The sequence below is a fragment of the Phalaenopsis equestris genome, unplaced genomic scaffold (assembly GCF_001263595.1).
Source record: "Phalaenopsis equestris unplaced genomic scaffold, ASM126359v1 Scaffold000113, whole genome shotgun sequence".
Classification (NCBI taxonomy): Eukaryota; Viridiplantae; Streptophyta; class Magnoliopsida; order Asparagales; family Orchidaceae; genus Phalaenopsis; species Phalaenopsis equestris.
Genome location: NW_018164555.1, coordinates 437958 through 455646, shown reverse-complemented (window position 1 = coordinate 455646; position 17689 = coordinate 437958). Strand labels below are relative to the sequence as shown.

Below are 17689 nucleotides of genomic sequence, written 5' to 3'. Positions count from 1 at the left end.
TAACTCACAACTGGTGTGATATATATATATATATATTTCTTATTGAATCAATTAAATAAATTTTAATAAGACTTAATTTTTCTCGATCGAGCCTTAATCCATGCAATTTTGCCTCCTTCCTACACGTACAAAGGTTCCTTCTCTCGACTTCCTTAGATCGACCGCACAACATCGACACTGGCTCCTCTGTTGACACTGACACTAACAACGCCGCCTCCTCTGCCTAACACCGACATCGCCTCCCCTCTGCTTGACAGGGACGTCATCATCAATCAACGTCGTTGCCTCTGGCTACAAGGATACGAAGGTTCCTTCCCTCGACTTCCTTAGATCAACCACACAACATCGACACTAGCTCCTTTGTTGACATTGACACTGCCTCCTCTGCCAGACACCGACATCGCCTTCTCTCTGCTTGACAGGGATGTCGTCATCAGGCAACGTCGTTGCCTCCGGCTACAAGGAGGCCCTAACTTGAGCCTGACAATCCTCCTGCTTTCGTATGCACTGTCGACTCTCCAGATATGTCGATCTCACCTATGCCTCCCTCCTATGTGTTAGTTTATAGAGCGAACTTACCTCCTTAAATTTCTGGCCCCCTCACTTCATCTCCCCCTCTTCGGCTCCCCTAGGTATTTGAAACGAGGCATAACAATATTCCCCACTAACAAAAATTTCATCCTCAAAATTAAAAAAAAACAAACCTCAAGTTATCTGTCATTAAGCTGACTAACATAACCTATTCAAACATTTCCTGGTGAAAACTAGGTTTCATTCATTAAGATGAAAAATAATTATTGTAAAGTAAAGACTTTATACCATACCACTCAACTAACTCCCCTTATCAATAAAATCAAATAAAAAATATGCTAAGAAAATGCTAAACTCATCAGACCTTATCACCAACAATAGCAGTAGGTTCTTCAGGCTCAAAATGAGTAAGAGAATAAACTCGAGGTCGAATAGATTGTCTTTGTTGAACTTGGGTAGGAGCAGAAGCTCTAGCTATCCTTTTCTGCCCACCTGCAGTCTTATATGAAGGAGATCCACTTGATTTCAGATCTTCAATGCTCCTCTGCCTACGCGATGGACTATATCTCATTATATGATCAGACTGACGACACTAGTAGCATGTGTTAGAGCCCATCAAGCATTCTCTCTTATATTATCTTCAGCATCCTAATGCTGCCTACGCCACTACATTTTAGCTTCTCCATCCAACACAAATGTAATTAATAACACTCTTCTTTCATCCAGACAGGCCACAATATAAAATATATTCTCAATTTACATCAGTCAAATCTCTGCTTCAATCGAATTTCAATTCCCTTAAACAATGGTGGACTTAAATCATGAAATATATTTAAGTACTTATCTACAACGGCTATATCACTTCCGATAGATTGCAATATGAACTCTCGAATCAATCGGGTCATTGTCGGCATCATCCGTGATAGGACATTTGTGTTCACATTTATAGTAGTGGTACTTCATCGCTTTCTATCATACTCTCTTTTTCTATAATTTTGGGTGAATATCTATGTCTGAATGGATATAATTATTAATTTGAGTTAACTTAAATTTTTTTATTTTTATTATTATTAAAATGTTATTGTAATTACCCTATTGACTCTTTCATCAATATTAAATAAATTAATCTATTTACCTCATAACAGGTTGTTCGCGTCATCTATAAATATTTTCTTTTTTATCGCCCATTTTTTAAATCGCTTAATTATATCTGAAAAGTTAGTTTAAAATAATGGTGAACTAAAAAAAATCAATAAAAAGGAAAATGAAGCAATATATATGTCAATTAAGCTTTTAATAAATCAAAATAAAATATTTTATATCTTATGAATATGACCACTCACGATAGTTCATACTATTAAATGAGTTTTACTATATCAATAACATATATATCTGTAAGTACAACTATCACAAAAAAACCATCTAAAAAATATATCAATTAAGGTATTTAAGAATCAATATTCATCATCCGTGATAGGACATTTGTGTTCACATTTATTTACAAGAATCAATATCATGATAAGAATCAATATCATTTTACATTTACGTGCACTAGTACATTAGTGTTGTCATGCTAGTATCATAAAATGGAGACTTCATCATAGCCAAGCACTCACCTGCAAGCATAATATGAAAATCATTATTTAATGATAGTTATTTCATTCTCATTTGCATAGCAGTCAATATATTTATATATAATTCATTATTTATAATAATTTAAAAAAAATTGATAAGTACACATCAATCTTACAATATGAACAAAAGTTCAATAGAATCATAATTGAAATATTTCTGGACAAAACCTAAACTATACATTCATAACATGGGCTTAAATAAAGTATTACAAGTTTTTACAAATAAAATCCTAGACTTCTTCAATATTCTCTTTTTACCAATAAGACCCAAAATAAGATCCAATTCTCAACACTCTCCTACAAGATGGCCAAAAGATACCCATTATCTTGTCACATAACAGAGAAAAATCTAATGAAATAATTCCTTTAGTGAGGCGATCAGCGCTTGCTCTCTAGTAGCTACATGACTTGGCTCCAGTAGACCGTTATTTAGCTTTTCCTTGATGTTGGTTGTTGGTAATGTTGATTGCTAACTTGTTGTCGCACCACAAATTTATTTGAGTTCCTTGGTCCAACTTAAACTTAACCAACAAGGCTCTCAACCACATCATCTCAATAATTCCTAAGGCAATAGCCCTGTACTCTGTCTTTGTTGTTGACCTCGCTACTACATAATATTTCTTTCTCTTCCAAAAGACCAAGTTGTCCACTCTGAACATGCAATATCCTGAGGTGGATATTCTGTCATCTGCATAACTTGCCTAATCAGCATCACAAAAGCCCTCAATGGCTACATGCTTATTCTTCCTAAAGATAAACCCCTTCTCGGGTGCACTCTTCAGGAACCTCAAAATCAAATACACTGCATCCATACTTCCTTGGATCATGCAATTAGCGAATCACCACGCTCACTGCAAAAGAGATGTTGGGTCAAGCGTGACACAGATAAATCAGATGACCTACCAATCTCTGTTACCTCTCATGATCAACTGATTCCCTGCTTTTGCACTCAGCTTGGTCTTCTGATCAATCGGAGAGACAACAGATATCCCAGCATGCCTATTTTTGCGAGGAGATCTAGTATAAACTTTCTCTGGGACAAGATCATCCCCTCAGGTCCACGGGTCATTTCAATCCTAAGAAAAAATCCAAGTTGTCAAAAATCTCACCTCAAATTCATTGTCCAATCTTACCTATGGTTAGCCAATTTTTGCCACATCATCACCGCTGACAACACACAACAAGTTTAGTGGTGTAGCCTTAATGTTATCAAAAGAATGTTGTACAGTCTAAATTGATCTGTTGATAACCCATTTCTAACATAGCCTTTCTATACTTGTCAAACCAAGCTCAATGAGACTGCTTCAAGCTATAGAGTAACTTTTTGAGCCTACACACCTTGCCCACTGTCTGGACTGTGTCAAATCTAGATGGCATCTCCATATATAGCTTCTCCAGTAACTCACCATGAAGAAATTCATTATTCACATCCAGTTGGTGTTACCTCCACTCACCATTCACTACAAGAGAAGTCAGTGTCCTCACTGTGCTCATCTTTATGACCAGTACAAAAGTTTCATCATAGTTAATGTCATACGTCTGATTGAAGTCAGTGTCCTCACTGTGCTCATCTTTATGACCGGTACAAAAGTTTCATCATAGTACCCATTCTCCACTAGTCGTGTCTTGTATCGCTCTGCCTTCCCTTTTGGAGTTTGCTACAATATGAAAATTCAGTTGCACCCATTCGCCTTTTTTTCCCACTGGTAATGACACTACCTCCCATGTTCAGTTTTTATCGAGAACCCCAAGCTCTTCATGCATAGTTGCTTTCCACTTAGGATCAATCCTCCTTAGCAACCCGCCAACAATTGGGTATAGAAACAGGGTCCAAAGATGCAACGAATGCTCCATGCAAAAGGTGTGATGTGTTAGAATATGAAGTAGAGTTAGCAATGACATGTTTTCACCCAAAACGATCGAGAGGATGTCCCACATTGTTGCAGGAGGTCCTTCTTTAAGTTGAGAGGTTAGGAGAAGAAAGAGGAGGAACTATATCATCTAAGAGTTTTGAGTCGGAAGAGGAAGGTGTAGGTGTCTCAAGAGTTGGATAAGATCAAGCCCTATAGGCACCGTTCCCTGATTTTCCTTCGTTCTCCGTGTATATATTCTTAACTCACCTTCAGCCTGAATCCCACCACATTTGGATTCACTCTCCTCTTTTTTCGATTCCTCCCACATCACAGGATAAGGCATTGCTCAACCGCTCTCTCACAATTGTTACTTACCTCACCTTCTCTCATATCTCCAGTATCTAGTGAGTCACCGAAGGTTGAGGTCACCTCCTAAGTAAATTCTCTAAATGACACATCCATGCTCGCAAACATTCTCTTCTCTATTGGACTGCAGACATACCCCTTCTAGGTAGCAAATAAGATACAAACACACATTTCACAGATTTGGGATCTAGCTTCTCAACCAATGGCTTGTTATCCTTCACAAAATATACACCTCTAAACACTTTCAATGGAAGGGTCCCGCTATTATCTCCTTTCAATATCTGACAAGGAGACTTCCAATCCGACACTTTTGATAGCATCCTGTTAATTAATTGAGCAACTGTCAAAATTGTTTTGACCCTATAAGCGCTTTGGGACATTCATTGTGATCATCATGCTCTAGGCAACCTCTAAAATATGTCTATTATTCAACTCTGCTACTCCATTTTATGCCGACATGTATGGGCGGGCATATGATTTGATGTTGTATCCCCTAGGCTGATAAATATTCCCTAAATGTTTTGTTGGTATACTCTGCCCCATTATCAGAACTCAATACATTCACTACTGCACCATATTGAGTCTGAATTGTCTTATAAAACTCTTTAAAGCAAGGAACTCAATACATTCACTACTGCACCATATTGAGTCCGAATTGTCTTATAAAACTCTTTAAAGCAAGCAAACATATCACCCTTATTTTTCATCAAATATAACCAAATAAAACGAAAAAAAGTTCAATAAAGATTACAAAAATCAATGATCATTCATAAAAACAGTAGAACAAGATTCACAAACATCATAATGATAAAGTTAAAAAAAACAGAACTCTTATTCCCAAAAATGATATAAAAGTTCATAGTAAGCTTGTCAAACTCACAAGTATCACATACAAGCTTTTGTTTATTTATCTTTTCATATAAAAAATGATACAATCGGTTTAACAAATAAAAACAGGAGTGTCCCATATGTCTGTGATGTAGCATCAAAACATTCACCACAATCCTCCCAGAATCTCCTACTCCCTCACTCTCTACTATAGATGTCGACTTTGATTCCATCCCCTCCTGATCCAAATACCAGAGTCAACTATGTCATGTTCCAATCCCCAATATTTGGCCCGTCCATTTCTCTTGGAAGATCACATTTGGGATACAAAAGAAATAACACATTTTAGCAAAGAATAATGACCCTAATGAATAAAGGTTCACAGAAAAAAGAGCATACAAAATATAGAATAAAGTCATATAATTGATACTCTCATTGTACCCTTACCAACTATAAGTTGTGTTATACCATCAACAGGCTGGGTGTTTTCTGGTACTGCTAGGGGAGTAAAAAAACTCTCTAGCAGCACTTGTCACATGTTGAAAAGCACCAAAATCTACTATTCATTCTGATGTTCCTGTGATGGACATAGAGGTAAGAGCATGTATATCAAAAGTACCTTTGTCGGAGTGAGCATAAATGACAATGTTATCCTATAATTACGACTGGCTGGAAGCATCTTCAGACATATCTCCTGCTGCTTTGCTTCCTCTTTAACAACTCCAGGAGCTGGTGATCCTCATAGGTAAAAATCACACTTATCCCTCTGCAACCATCACATTTGCCCGACAACCCCCTTTTCTGCCTTTTTGACCACCACGAACTCCACCTCGCCCATGTTCACTAGTCTCTCTCCTTAAGTAGCTTAGGGCAGGCCTTGCTCAAATACGCGACTTCACCACAGTTGTAGCACTTCCGAGTCTCTTCTTGGACACCTATCATATCTAAAGATTGAGGCATTCAACACTGATCGCGCACCCAAAAGTCTACTCGGCTCAGAGTATAGCTTCATTAGGCTCTCTTCTTGTATCAATTACAGCAATGACCTCATTCAGTGAAGTGATGGTCGCCTGAGCTAGGAGGACTGATCTCCTTTGATCAAAGGTCAGGTTCAGATGGGCCAAAAGTTGTATAGTCCTCATATTTGTAATGATCTCCCCTTCTTGCACTCCAGATCGCCACAGCTCGACATCGACGAGAAGTGATCAAGATCTACCCACAACCACTCCAGATCTATGACGTATTCCTGAATTGATCTATCACCATATACATTGATTCTATCTCACACTGAATCTGAAATACCCTCATGTGGTTCTCATCCTAGCATAAATTTTCGTCAACTTTGCTCAAATGTCCCTCACTATTTGAATGTCATCTACTGAAAATGCAATTGACAAAACCATCAAGATGATTAGCCAGGTGTAGATTAAGGTGTGTGTGGTCCTCCACTTATCACCCCGAACACTTTCACTCTTTGGCTCATCCTTAGTCAGATATCCCTCTAGTCTCTTCCTGACTAGAGTCGCCTCAATCTGACGTGACCAACTCAGTATGTGGCCGGCCTATCCAGTTTTAAATCCACATGGGGGAGATCTAGCTTCACCTGCATCGAAGCATGCGCTGAGATGGTGGCTTCCGTCGAGACACTGGCTCCCTGCATGAACCCCATCAAGACCTTCAAAACTTCAGGATCTACCTTCCCTAGAAGCCTCAATCATTTTCCTTTCGCAATATCTTTATCTCCTGACATCCTCAATCAGTAGGATCCGCCGACGCTCCGGTCTTTCTAGTCTTCTGCTCCGTCCTCCCTGCTAGAACAGGTAAGCCCCTGGAGACTCGCAACCCTGTTCGAAACTACAATGACCGAAGCTCTGTCCTCCCTGGTAATCCATTGTCCTCCCTACTTCCACTATTAAGCCACTGGGAAGCAATGACGGGATCGCAGCGCACACGGACAACCAAAACTCATTGAAGTGAGCGAGGGAAGCGAAGACGGGATCGTAGTGCACACGAACAGATAAAGCTCACCTAGTGACGAAAGCAAAGACAGGATCACACCGCACAAGAACAGTCGATGCTCCCACCTTTCTCGTCTTCCACCCCATGAGCGAAGCTCCTGTCGCTTGATCCAGAGATTCTTCACTGTTCGCGTGACCCAACTGCCAATTAGGTTTGGCTCAATTACCAAATTGAATTTTTTCTAAACAACAGCTAAACTCTACACTCATAAGATGGGCTTGAATAGGGTATTATAACAACTTTTTACAAATAAACCCCTAGACTTTTTCAATATTCATTTTTTACCAATATGACTTTAAATAAAGTCTAATTCTCAACAATCATATATCTTGAGTTAGCAATGTGTTCAATATAACTAGTGATAGTAACATTAAATGCATTTGGTCCAAAAGAAATAAAATATTACCATAGTATAAGAACACGATTACTTGCATTGATAACGATTTATTTGTTCTTGGATTTGCCTTAACCACGACTCTTCTAAAAATTGATATCTTTAACAAAAGTGATATTCATTATACTAGAATTTAACTTATCCATATTATTTTAATAAATTATCAACTTTACGTTAATTAAGTATTAATTTCCATTGTTTTACTTTATGAAATCTTGATTAACTTTATTTTGCTATTAGAAGTCATTAAATAAATTATAATATAAATCCAAACTTTTCTGACCAAAGTTTGCTCGGGTTGATATTCTTCCTCTAGCTCACATACTTCGCCTCCTATTTCCCTCCAATCTGAAATTCTAACCAAGAGCCCTAATTTAATAAAATATTTTATTATCATTACAACATATATATAATTTTCTTATTAAATCAATTAAATAAAGTTTATTAAAACTTAACTTTCTTATGTCAAGCCCTAGTCCAGGCAAATAAAAGTTTCTTCTTCCCCTTTGCACGTGATTCCACCTCCTTCCTACACGCATGAGGGCTCCTTCCCTAGCCTTCCTTCGATCAGTCGCACGATGCTGACGTCAGATTCTATACTTGACACCCACACCGCCTCATCTCTGCTTCACAGAGGTGTCATCGTCCGTCGACATCATTGCCTCCATCTATGAGGAAGCGCTAACTTGCGCCTGTCAATCCTGCTGCTTTCATACACACCAATGACTCTTCAGGTACATCAACCTCACCTCTGCCTCCCTCCTACGCATCATTTTATATAATGAACTTGCCTCCTTAAATTTCAGACCCCTCGCTTCATCTCCTCTTCGGCTCCCGAGTACCAGAAACAAAGCGTGACACAAATCACTTAATATACTATATTTTACAGTTGCATAAGGCCTTCAAATACCCTATAAAAAAATTTTGCTTTCAAAATGCAAATTCTCAATACCGTGTAAGCGTGACACAAATCACTTAATATACTATATTTTATAGTTGCATAAGGCCTTCAAATACCCTATAAAAAATTTTTGCTTTCAAAATGCAAATTCTCAATACCGTGTCTCTACGGGATAATCATACATAATAAATTCTAACATATAAACTAGGTCCTCTACATATGAATATAGACTTAGCAAAGTCAATGACGCAATAAATATCCAAGTAAACTCAAGCCATACATAAATCTTGGATCCAATCCCACAAAAGAGCAATAAATATCCAAGTAAACTCAAGCCATACATAAATCTTGGATCCAATCCCACAAAAGAACAGAGTAGTCAAGATCCAACTTCCAAGACAATGGAATAAACTTATTCAAATACCACAAAAATGACCGTGTTGAGCGCAAACTCACCCAAAGATAACCCAATTTTTAAAGTGCCCTCAAATCCCAATGCAAATCATTTAGAGAAGAATTTAGGGCAAATTCATATAGGAAAGTACAAATATAAAAAGTTATATAAGTCATTAAAGCAAAAGTCAAATATTGACTCATCATCCATAATAAACTTGTCAATGCTAACAAATTTAAGATGATCTAAACTCACAAAGAACCAAATTTATACCAAATATACATTTATGATCACTCTAAAAAATCTCACACAAAAAAAAAACATAACAAATGTCCTTAGAACTAGTATTTTTATTGATAAATTACACCAAAAGGTATGGTTAAGATTGTGATCCTTTGGTTGATTCACCACTTTAACCTAGTAGTTTTATTGATAAATGACACCAAAGAGGAATGATTATGATCGCAATTTTTTGGTCAATTCACCACAAGAATGGCATCATTAAATTACAATCACAGCTAAAAACCTGTAAATTTTATAATGGCCAATTCATCTAAGTGATGAATTATAAAGTGCAAGCAACAAGGCATAAAATCTCCATCAGCTAAAGTTAACTAAAAATAATCTCCTTAGACAAGCATATATTCTAGGTCTTTAATTTTTCCTTGGATAATATAGCCCATAGCTTCTGACAAAGATGTATTAGTCAAGCTGGGTCAAATTTCTCCTCTAACTTAGTAATCAGAATCCAAGACAACTCGAGACTACAAATCTATGGGTTTTTAATCGAGTTTGCTGATATTCGCCCACTATCCACTCTAAAGCTAAATGGCAATAAGTTTCATATACCCCAAATTGAAATCGTTGTCCCTATAAGCTATGCATTTAGCACCTTAGACTAAGCCTCAATTGAAAGTTTTCTCTAATCATCAAGATGTTCAATTAACACTAATGGCATATGCCTATAAGAAATCTAACATTAGATCACAAGTCCTTACAAAACAAATGCAACATCTCTTAGTATATCTTATCTTAAATCCAAAACATCTTTTGAAATTCTGACCCAAAATCACAAATCTCTTAGAAGAGCCAGGCACAAATTTCCAAAGTTCATAATTTGTAGCATTAACAACAGGGAATATAATAATTTCTAGCATTAACAACAAGGAACATAACTATCATATTGTAGAGCTTTTAAGACCCTTGTAATTTCACCCATTTAAATAATGAAGATGGACTCTAACCAAGCTTATGTCATAATGATAATTTAACAAAACATTTTACATACCGAATAAATTGAAACTAGTCGCATTAACCTTTAGTGATTACAAAACCTTCTAAGCAAACATACAATATTAAAATACTCAAGGAGCATGAACAAGTATTAACTCTTGTACTATTGACTAAAACATTCTCGTTAAACCGAGACTCTTATCAATTGAAGAATCACCTAAGAATTACCAAGTATATATTCAACAAGGAATTACCAAGTAAATATTCAGCAAGAATTTAATAATTCTACCAAACCTTAAAATAATATCACACAAAAGAAACTTACAATTAAGAGGGCTTTGACTTTAATCCAGGTTTTGATATGCGTTTCAGAACCTGTAAACCCTTTTTCATCTCCCTACAAAGGAAAGAAGGTATTATGCATCACTCCGAACTTTCAAGCATTAAATTGTAATAATGATAAATGATACGAACCTTTGTTGTAAGTAAACCAGAGTATAGAATAAAGGTAACAACATCACAACTAAAATGCAAACAGCTAGATAAAATACGCTTGACTCCTTCTGCACAGACAATAAAATCTGTAAGCTAACAAATATGAGCCTTTTCTTCTTTATAAAACCTTTAGTTATTCTAATCATTAAACAAGCTCATGCCCTCTATCATAGGGAAAAGATGAATTAGTCACAATATATAAAATGTAAATTTAACAACAAAATTGATCTCAAAAGAACATAATTTCAAGCAGCCTTGAGCTATCACAATATTTCGGGATATAAAAGAACTAAGTGCCGAGCAAATAGTTGTATCTTCAAGAAAAAAAAATGTATAATGCTTACAGAAGTGGAAAAATGTTATTTTTACCTTGCCCCCTCTAGAAAATGGCTTTTTTCCTCCAGTGCATGTGTGAGCATCACAAAATTGACGTAAGAAAAATTCTGCAAAGAAAAATTATCAAAAAGTAAGTGCCAGTAGCTAAAGAATTTTAAGATAAGCTTTACAAAATAAAATACCATGAAGACGACTTGCTGATTGACCATTATTTAGAGGGAAACAACTATCTGAGAGACTCTGCAATAAAGACCATCAAGCAGACATTTAATCAAAGGAATTACATGAAAATAGGCAAGCTTATATTAATTGCTTGAACAAATGGGCTCTCTTTGATTATCAAAACTAAAATAAATCAGTATAAACTGTTCACGCAGTGTTCTGTTGACAGATTTTTATTTGGTAAATGGAATGGGCATGTATCAAAGCATTTCCCTTAAATCTGTACTTGAATAAGTGAATTAAACCTAATTTATTGCTATCTTTGGCCAAATCTGGGCTAAATGAATGAGTTAGATGACCTTGAAGTGCGAGATCGGTGGCTACTCATGCGTGACAGAGGTATCAATGATGGATTAAAGGAGAGGAGAGAGAGCAACAAGAGAAAGATGATAAATTGTGAGGTAGGCGATCTAGAGAGGCAAAAAGGGCGAATAGAGATGGGCGGGATTGACAGAGGGAGCAATAAAAGAGGAGCGAGAGAATGTGGGTGATGATCGAGAATCTAGAGAGGGAGAGAGGCCGAGAGGGAGACATAACGCTTCAAACGAACCGAGCCGAGCCGAACAGGAGCCTTTTTAAACTCGAACTGGTTTACTTTTAAACTATTTAGCTCAATTCAAACTTTTGGGACATTGTTCAAGATCGGTTCATTGAAATTCCTTATTGAATCAAGCTTGATTTGAGCTCGGCTCTAGTTTGGTTTTATCGAGCAAGCAACTCAATTAAGCTTAATCGAGCTGCAACTCGTTTAGTATAGTCAAGCCCACACTTATTAATTGTTAATGTAGATAAATAATAATTTGTGAACCTGAATAAATCAAATTAACCTAACAAATTTAAAATTAAAAATTTAACTTTACACATATAGCTTAAAGCATTCAACCCTAGCTGTTTTGTCATTCCATTTACACAAAGGTTATACTTGTCCTCTTCCCAATGTGGGACTAAAAGACTAAAGGAAACACTTCAGATTTAATGCCGAATGAGTTATTTTTTATCGGGCATTTGCATGCTTACCACCCAATTCTTATGTATTTAAATATCTAACACCAAAATTTTCATTTGCTGCATTTAAACCATCCAAATCTCGGATACCACATAGAAAATACCATCATCTTAACTTTTAAAAAGTGAAATACAATTTTCATGCTAAAGTGGTATCCATGTAAAATTGAAGTTTTGGTGTTAGATAGGTAAATACATAGGATTTAAGTATTATGTATGTAAATCTTCCTTTTTTATATATTTCTTCAAAAGTTTTTTTTTAGTTAATAAAAATAATATGAAAAAATCATAGAACATTAAAATAAGTTTAAATTAGCTTTTTCTTATAATTAATTTAAATTAAATAATACTTTTTATTATAACTTAATTTGTGTTTCAGCAAGCCAGTATCGAACTTTAGGGTATGTTCGAGACAGCTTTCTGCCTACTTTGTATTTCATGCTACCACCATAGCGCTAACCTGTTAAAATGCGGCGACTGTAAGAAAATTGTCAAATTTTTTAAAAATAAAAACATATATTTATAATTCTCACCACAGTATTCTAAGAAGTTTTCTCCAGCACAGCTTTACGACAACCTTTTTAAGAAGTTACAGTTATGATTATAATCAAGCAGAGTGAAGCCAAGTATATGGTAGATTGGACTTGGCTTGGTAATATTACAGATTTTTCATGTTCAAATTGAGTTTAACTCGAGCTTTCACATGATGTTCAGAATTGACTTGTTTAAATTTTTCAATACTTGAACTTGATTTGTTTATGCCAAGTGAATGAGTATTCAATAAGTTAAAAATTTGAATAGCTATTTGAGTTCTCATATAATGTTTTCAATAAATGATTTTAGAAATCTAAATAAATAGGCAATGAAATAAATTCTAAATTAATATCTAATTATTTTATACAATTTAAATAAGAATATATGTTGCAAGTTTTTTTTGCAATCAAATAATATTAAAGATTGTACGGCAAAGACTTCAGGCATGAGATAGAAGATGGTTGGGGCAAAATGGCAGAGAGGAAGTGAGGTTTGCAAGTTAATTTTAAAAAAAAAATAGCTTCAAAATCTTAAGATTTGAGATATTCATGAAGAAGTTAATACTATGTGAGATAAAGTAATGAGTATTATTAAACAAGTTGCAAAAAAAGTGCTTGAACAATAAAAAAGAAGAGCTCTTACGAATAAAAATAGTTAGTTCAAGAAAATATAAAAAATAAAAAATTTATCAAAAAAACTTATTTAAATGTAAAAGCTTGGAGAATTAGAAAAAAAAAGGTGACCCGTATGAAGTCTAAGAGAATAATTTATGAAGATAAAAATTTTCTTGTTAATGATCTTGATAGTAAATTAGATACTAAAGGTGTGAAAAATGTATCTATAAACTAGTCACAAAAAAAAACAAGAAAAGTAATGATTTAATTCAAGTGAATTAATGATGAAAATCAAAAAAATACTTTTTTTTATATGAGGATATTTAACATATGTGGTGGGATATTTTGATAAACTTGTGAAAATACAATCAATTTTAATTATCTTAATGTCAAATATAATAACAATTTTTTTTTTCTCACTGTCGCATTAGAGAAACGAAAATTGAGGAGACTTTCGAAAAGATGAGTATGAAAAAACAATAGGATCTGATAGTATTCTAATAAAAATGTGATAATGTTTAGGAGTCTGAGAATTTTTTGGCTTAGCAAAATTTTTAATATTATTTTAAAAACTAAAGAAATGTCTAATGAGTGGAGAAAGAGTCTTGGTTCATATTTTTAAGAATAAAGGGGATACACAAAATTATGTAAATTATAAACGAATTAAGTTATTGTGTCATACATTAAAGGTATGGAAGAAAATAATTGAACATAATTTACAATGTGATATAAAAATTTCTCAAATTAAGTTTGGATTCATGTCAGGCAAGTCTACTGTGGATGTTATGCATTTATTGAGAAATTAGAATAAAAAAGTATAAGAAGGATCTACATATGATTTTCATTGAATTTAGAAAAACTATGATAAAGTTCAAAGAGAAGTACTTTGGACAATTTTTTAAAAAAATTTATTGATATTGTTTATATTCAAGTAATTAAAAATATGTATACTAGAGTTGTTGTGTTTGAACAAAAAAAGGATTGACCAAGTATTTTTCTATATCAATTGGATTATATCATGGATAAGTTTTAAGCCCAAATATTTTTGCTTTAGTTATGTGTGTGTCAATAAACTTTTTTTATTTTGAAATTTAATTTAAATATATGAGGTATATAATTTAAGTTTTGAAAGTAGTGTTTTAATTTTTTTAAAAAAATAAGACCAAATGGATCTCATTTGTCTAATAGTTTGCATGATCGTGTCCAATAACACGAGTACTACACCCTCCCGAGAGATAAATGTATACATCGGCGATAAACTCAATTCTGCAAACTAAGAGATTTGTGGCATCTGTTTGGTATGTGTGACCGACAAATTCTCCTATTTACTATAAATATTAAATAGAGTTTATTTTACCTGGGTTTCAAGTTCCCTATAAAAGCAAACCCCTATAGTTAATTTTATCACAAATGACTGAAGTCACTTGAGAAAACCCTCGATAATGATCAGAGGTACTAGTCTTCAAGAATTTGAGATTTAGGTTTTTACGGTATGACGTGAAAAGGCAAGTGGGAGTGACTTAAATAGAAACAGTTATTTTTCAGGAGTTCAAAGGAAGGAAGAGGCAAGGGATGACAGATTCTAAGGAGAAAACCTCAGTGAATTACTAAATTATCTTAATATGTGGCTGAGTTTTAGTTACGATATTATTTAGGTGTTTAATCCTGTCAATTTTATTGTTTGGGACTTACATTTGCATAATATTTGATTATGCAAATAGCCCACAGAGATCAAAGGGTTTACGTCGTGTCACACGACAACCTCGGAACCTAGGGCGAGTTAGGACTTACGTAGCACAACATGATTGTACAGAAGCCTAAAGAGGGTGTGAGGATTTACGTCGCGTTGGGCGAACTACCTCGAATTCCTATGGGTTGTTATCTAGACTGGGAAAGAGATTACTGAAAAAGATCCTCTTGCTGCTCTGTCTGAGTTCCTCGTCATGCTGCCCACGAATTTAGCTTCGAACCTTCTGTCGTCGCGATAGCTCCAGGGTTTAAGTGCTTGAGATTGGTGGTTTATGTTTCACAGTTTTGGTGTCAATATTTGGTTTTGTTTTATTTCGATTTTAGTTTTGCATGAATAATAAGCAAATTGCAAGTAAATAAAAGATACTTGAAAAGTAAAATGCAGCAAAGTAAAAAAATTGTAGAAAAACTGTAAAAGCGTACCCGGGCATCTGCTAATGTCGCGCGATTAATATGACGAGCATAGCATACTTTGCAGCAGTTTTAACTAAGCTTGTAAGAAAAATAAATAAGACGAGAAAACCCAGCACGAAAGTAAAAAAAAACGAGTCGTAGAAATCACAAGTAAAAGAAACCCTTGGCCACATATGAAAGACCAGGACTGGGTGTATGACATTGGCAGAAATGGGGGCTCAGAGCTGGACTGTGTGTTTCCCAGTCTTGAACAAGAGTTACCATCCCGACAATCTACGGAGGGCAGTCCTTAACCTCAATCCAAGTGATTAGTCGTGGACCTTTATAAATTTTTATAGAAAAATTCTTTGATTTTCATGCAAAAGTTGTTGTTTAAGTTTTTTCTATGCAGAGTTCTTTTTATCATGCAAAAGAGATTTTTGTTTTATTTTGTAAATTATTTATAAAATCATGTAGTCCACAGGCTAGTCACTCTAATCGCACTAGAACTACTGACAACCTAAGAACGTCGGGGGAAACAATCCCACCAAGAGTCGGCAAAAAGTATCATCGGTACTTTCCTATTTCTTATTAAATTTGAGGTAGGTAATACTATTCTAATAATCTCACTTTGTATCCCTCGTTTAAGCACACATAAGCAATGTCGTCATTGCTCTCGCCACCTAGCATGGTACAAATGTCCCCAATTGCTATGAGGATTTGAGTGTAATATCCAAGCTCAAATCGCGGTGCGCTGGGTTTCACTGTAGGTTAAGTCATTGCGGGAATTTCACTATTGATTTAATTAGGGAAGCATGAACTACGCCTCGGTGGAACCTCATGTATAGTGTCTTAATCAGTTTGTGAATCAGGTTCAAGTGTCAAGTTTTATTATTTATTCGAAAATTAGCTGGATGAACGCTCACCTAGGGTGTGCTCTTGAAATCTAAGAAGTCTGCACTGTAAAATAGATGGATTAACTTTCACCTAGGGTGTGCTCCCAAAATCTAGGAAGTCTATAAAGTCTAGGAAGTTTATGCTGAGAATTAGGTGGATAGAATCTCATCTAAGATGTGCTCCTAAAATCTAGGAAGCCTATACTGAGAATTAAGTAGATGGGCTCTCACCTAAGGTGTGCTCATAAAATCTAAGAAACCTACACTTCTAAATTGTGTTTACAGTGGTTTAAGGTGTTCAACCCTCAGTTCAACCCTCAATTAAGTGTTTTTCAACTAATCCTCAAATATTTCTAAGTGTCTTCCAAGTAAATAAATCAGAAATTCCCATTTTTTACTTAACCATTTAAAAAGAAGTAAAACAAAAGAAGGATGAGGCAGACCCACTTCCAAAACTAGTAAAGTCAAGGGAAAAAACAGCGAGTGAATCGACCTAAAAGCGTTTAAAAAACAATCAATTAAAACCCAAAATAGTGGGCAAAAGGGGTCCCTAAAACCAATTATAAACCGCATGTAAATCAGCACTTAAAGGCTACATAAATCTCACCAAAACAGTGCGTAGATTGCCTCAAAATCAGCCCGCCAAAATGCCTCAAAACAGTGATTAAAACAACCCCGCAAATGATGGGTTTAATGTCTCCAAAACAGTAGACAAAGCTCTCGAAATAAGCCCCAAAACAATAGGCAAAGCTCTCAAAATCCAGCCCCAAAACAACAAATAAAGCTATCAACATCAGCCCCAAAATAATAGGCAAAGCTCTCAAAATCAGTCCTAAAACAATAATTTTAAAATTCCCAATTTAAAATGCCCAAACAGCGCTCATGTAAGCTCAAAGCATCAATTTTAAATGTTCCAAAATCAGCTAGCAAATCCAGTCCAAAATAGTGTGTAAACTCTCCAAAATCAATTAACAAACTGGCTCTAAAATAGTACGTGAATCCATAGGCAAAGTCTTAAAAATCGCAATGTTTAAACCCACCAAACAACAGGTAAAACAGCCCCCAAGGGAGACATTCGGAAATAAAAGAACATAGACCCGCAAAGAAGCATTCAAGCCCTGGAATAACGGTCATCTCGAGCCTAATAGTATTCCCTTTCAAGTGCTCGAAGCACGAAATCAACAAATGAGTATTTAAGATCAACAAGTAAATGGTCATTGAGACCTCACAATTAGGGTTGTAAACGAGCCGAGCTTAAGCGAGCTCGTGTTCGGCTCGTTCGAAATCGGCTC

General features: G+C 35.3%; 1 protein-coding gene across 2 annotated transcripts in view; it reads right to left on the bottom strand.

Moving 5' to 3' along the window:
- The window catches only part of LOC110020935, a 57747-nt gene that overhangs the window by 6212 nt on the left and 33846 nt on the right, over window positions 1-17689 (bottom strand). The window contains exons 7-10 of one of the 2 annotated variants that reach the window (XM_020719239.1): window positions 11167-11224; window positions 11018-11091; window positions 10628-10716; window positions 10479-10550 (exon numbers count right to left, since the gene is read on the bottom strand). In XM_020719239.1, the coding sequence (XP_020574898.1) occupies window positions 10481-10550; window positions 10628-10716; window positions 11018-11091; window positions 11167-11224 (291 nt within the window). In that variant the 3' untranslated portion in view covers window positions 10479-10480. Of the gene's footprint in view, window positions 1-10478; window positions 10551-10627; window positions 10735-11017; window positions 11092-11166; window positions 11225-17689 lie in introns of both variants that reach the window. The other variant, XM_020719240.1, reaches the window with a different exon arrangement.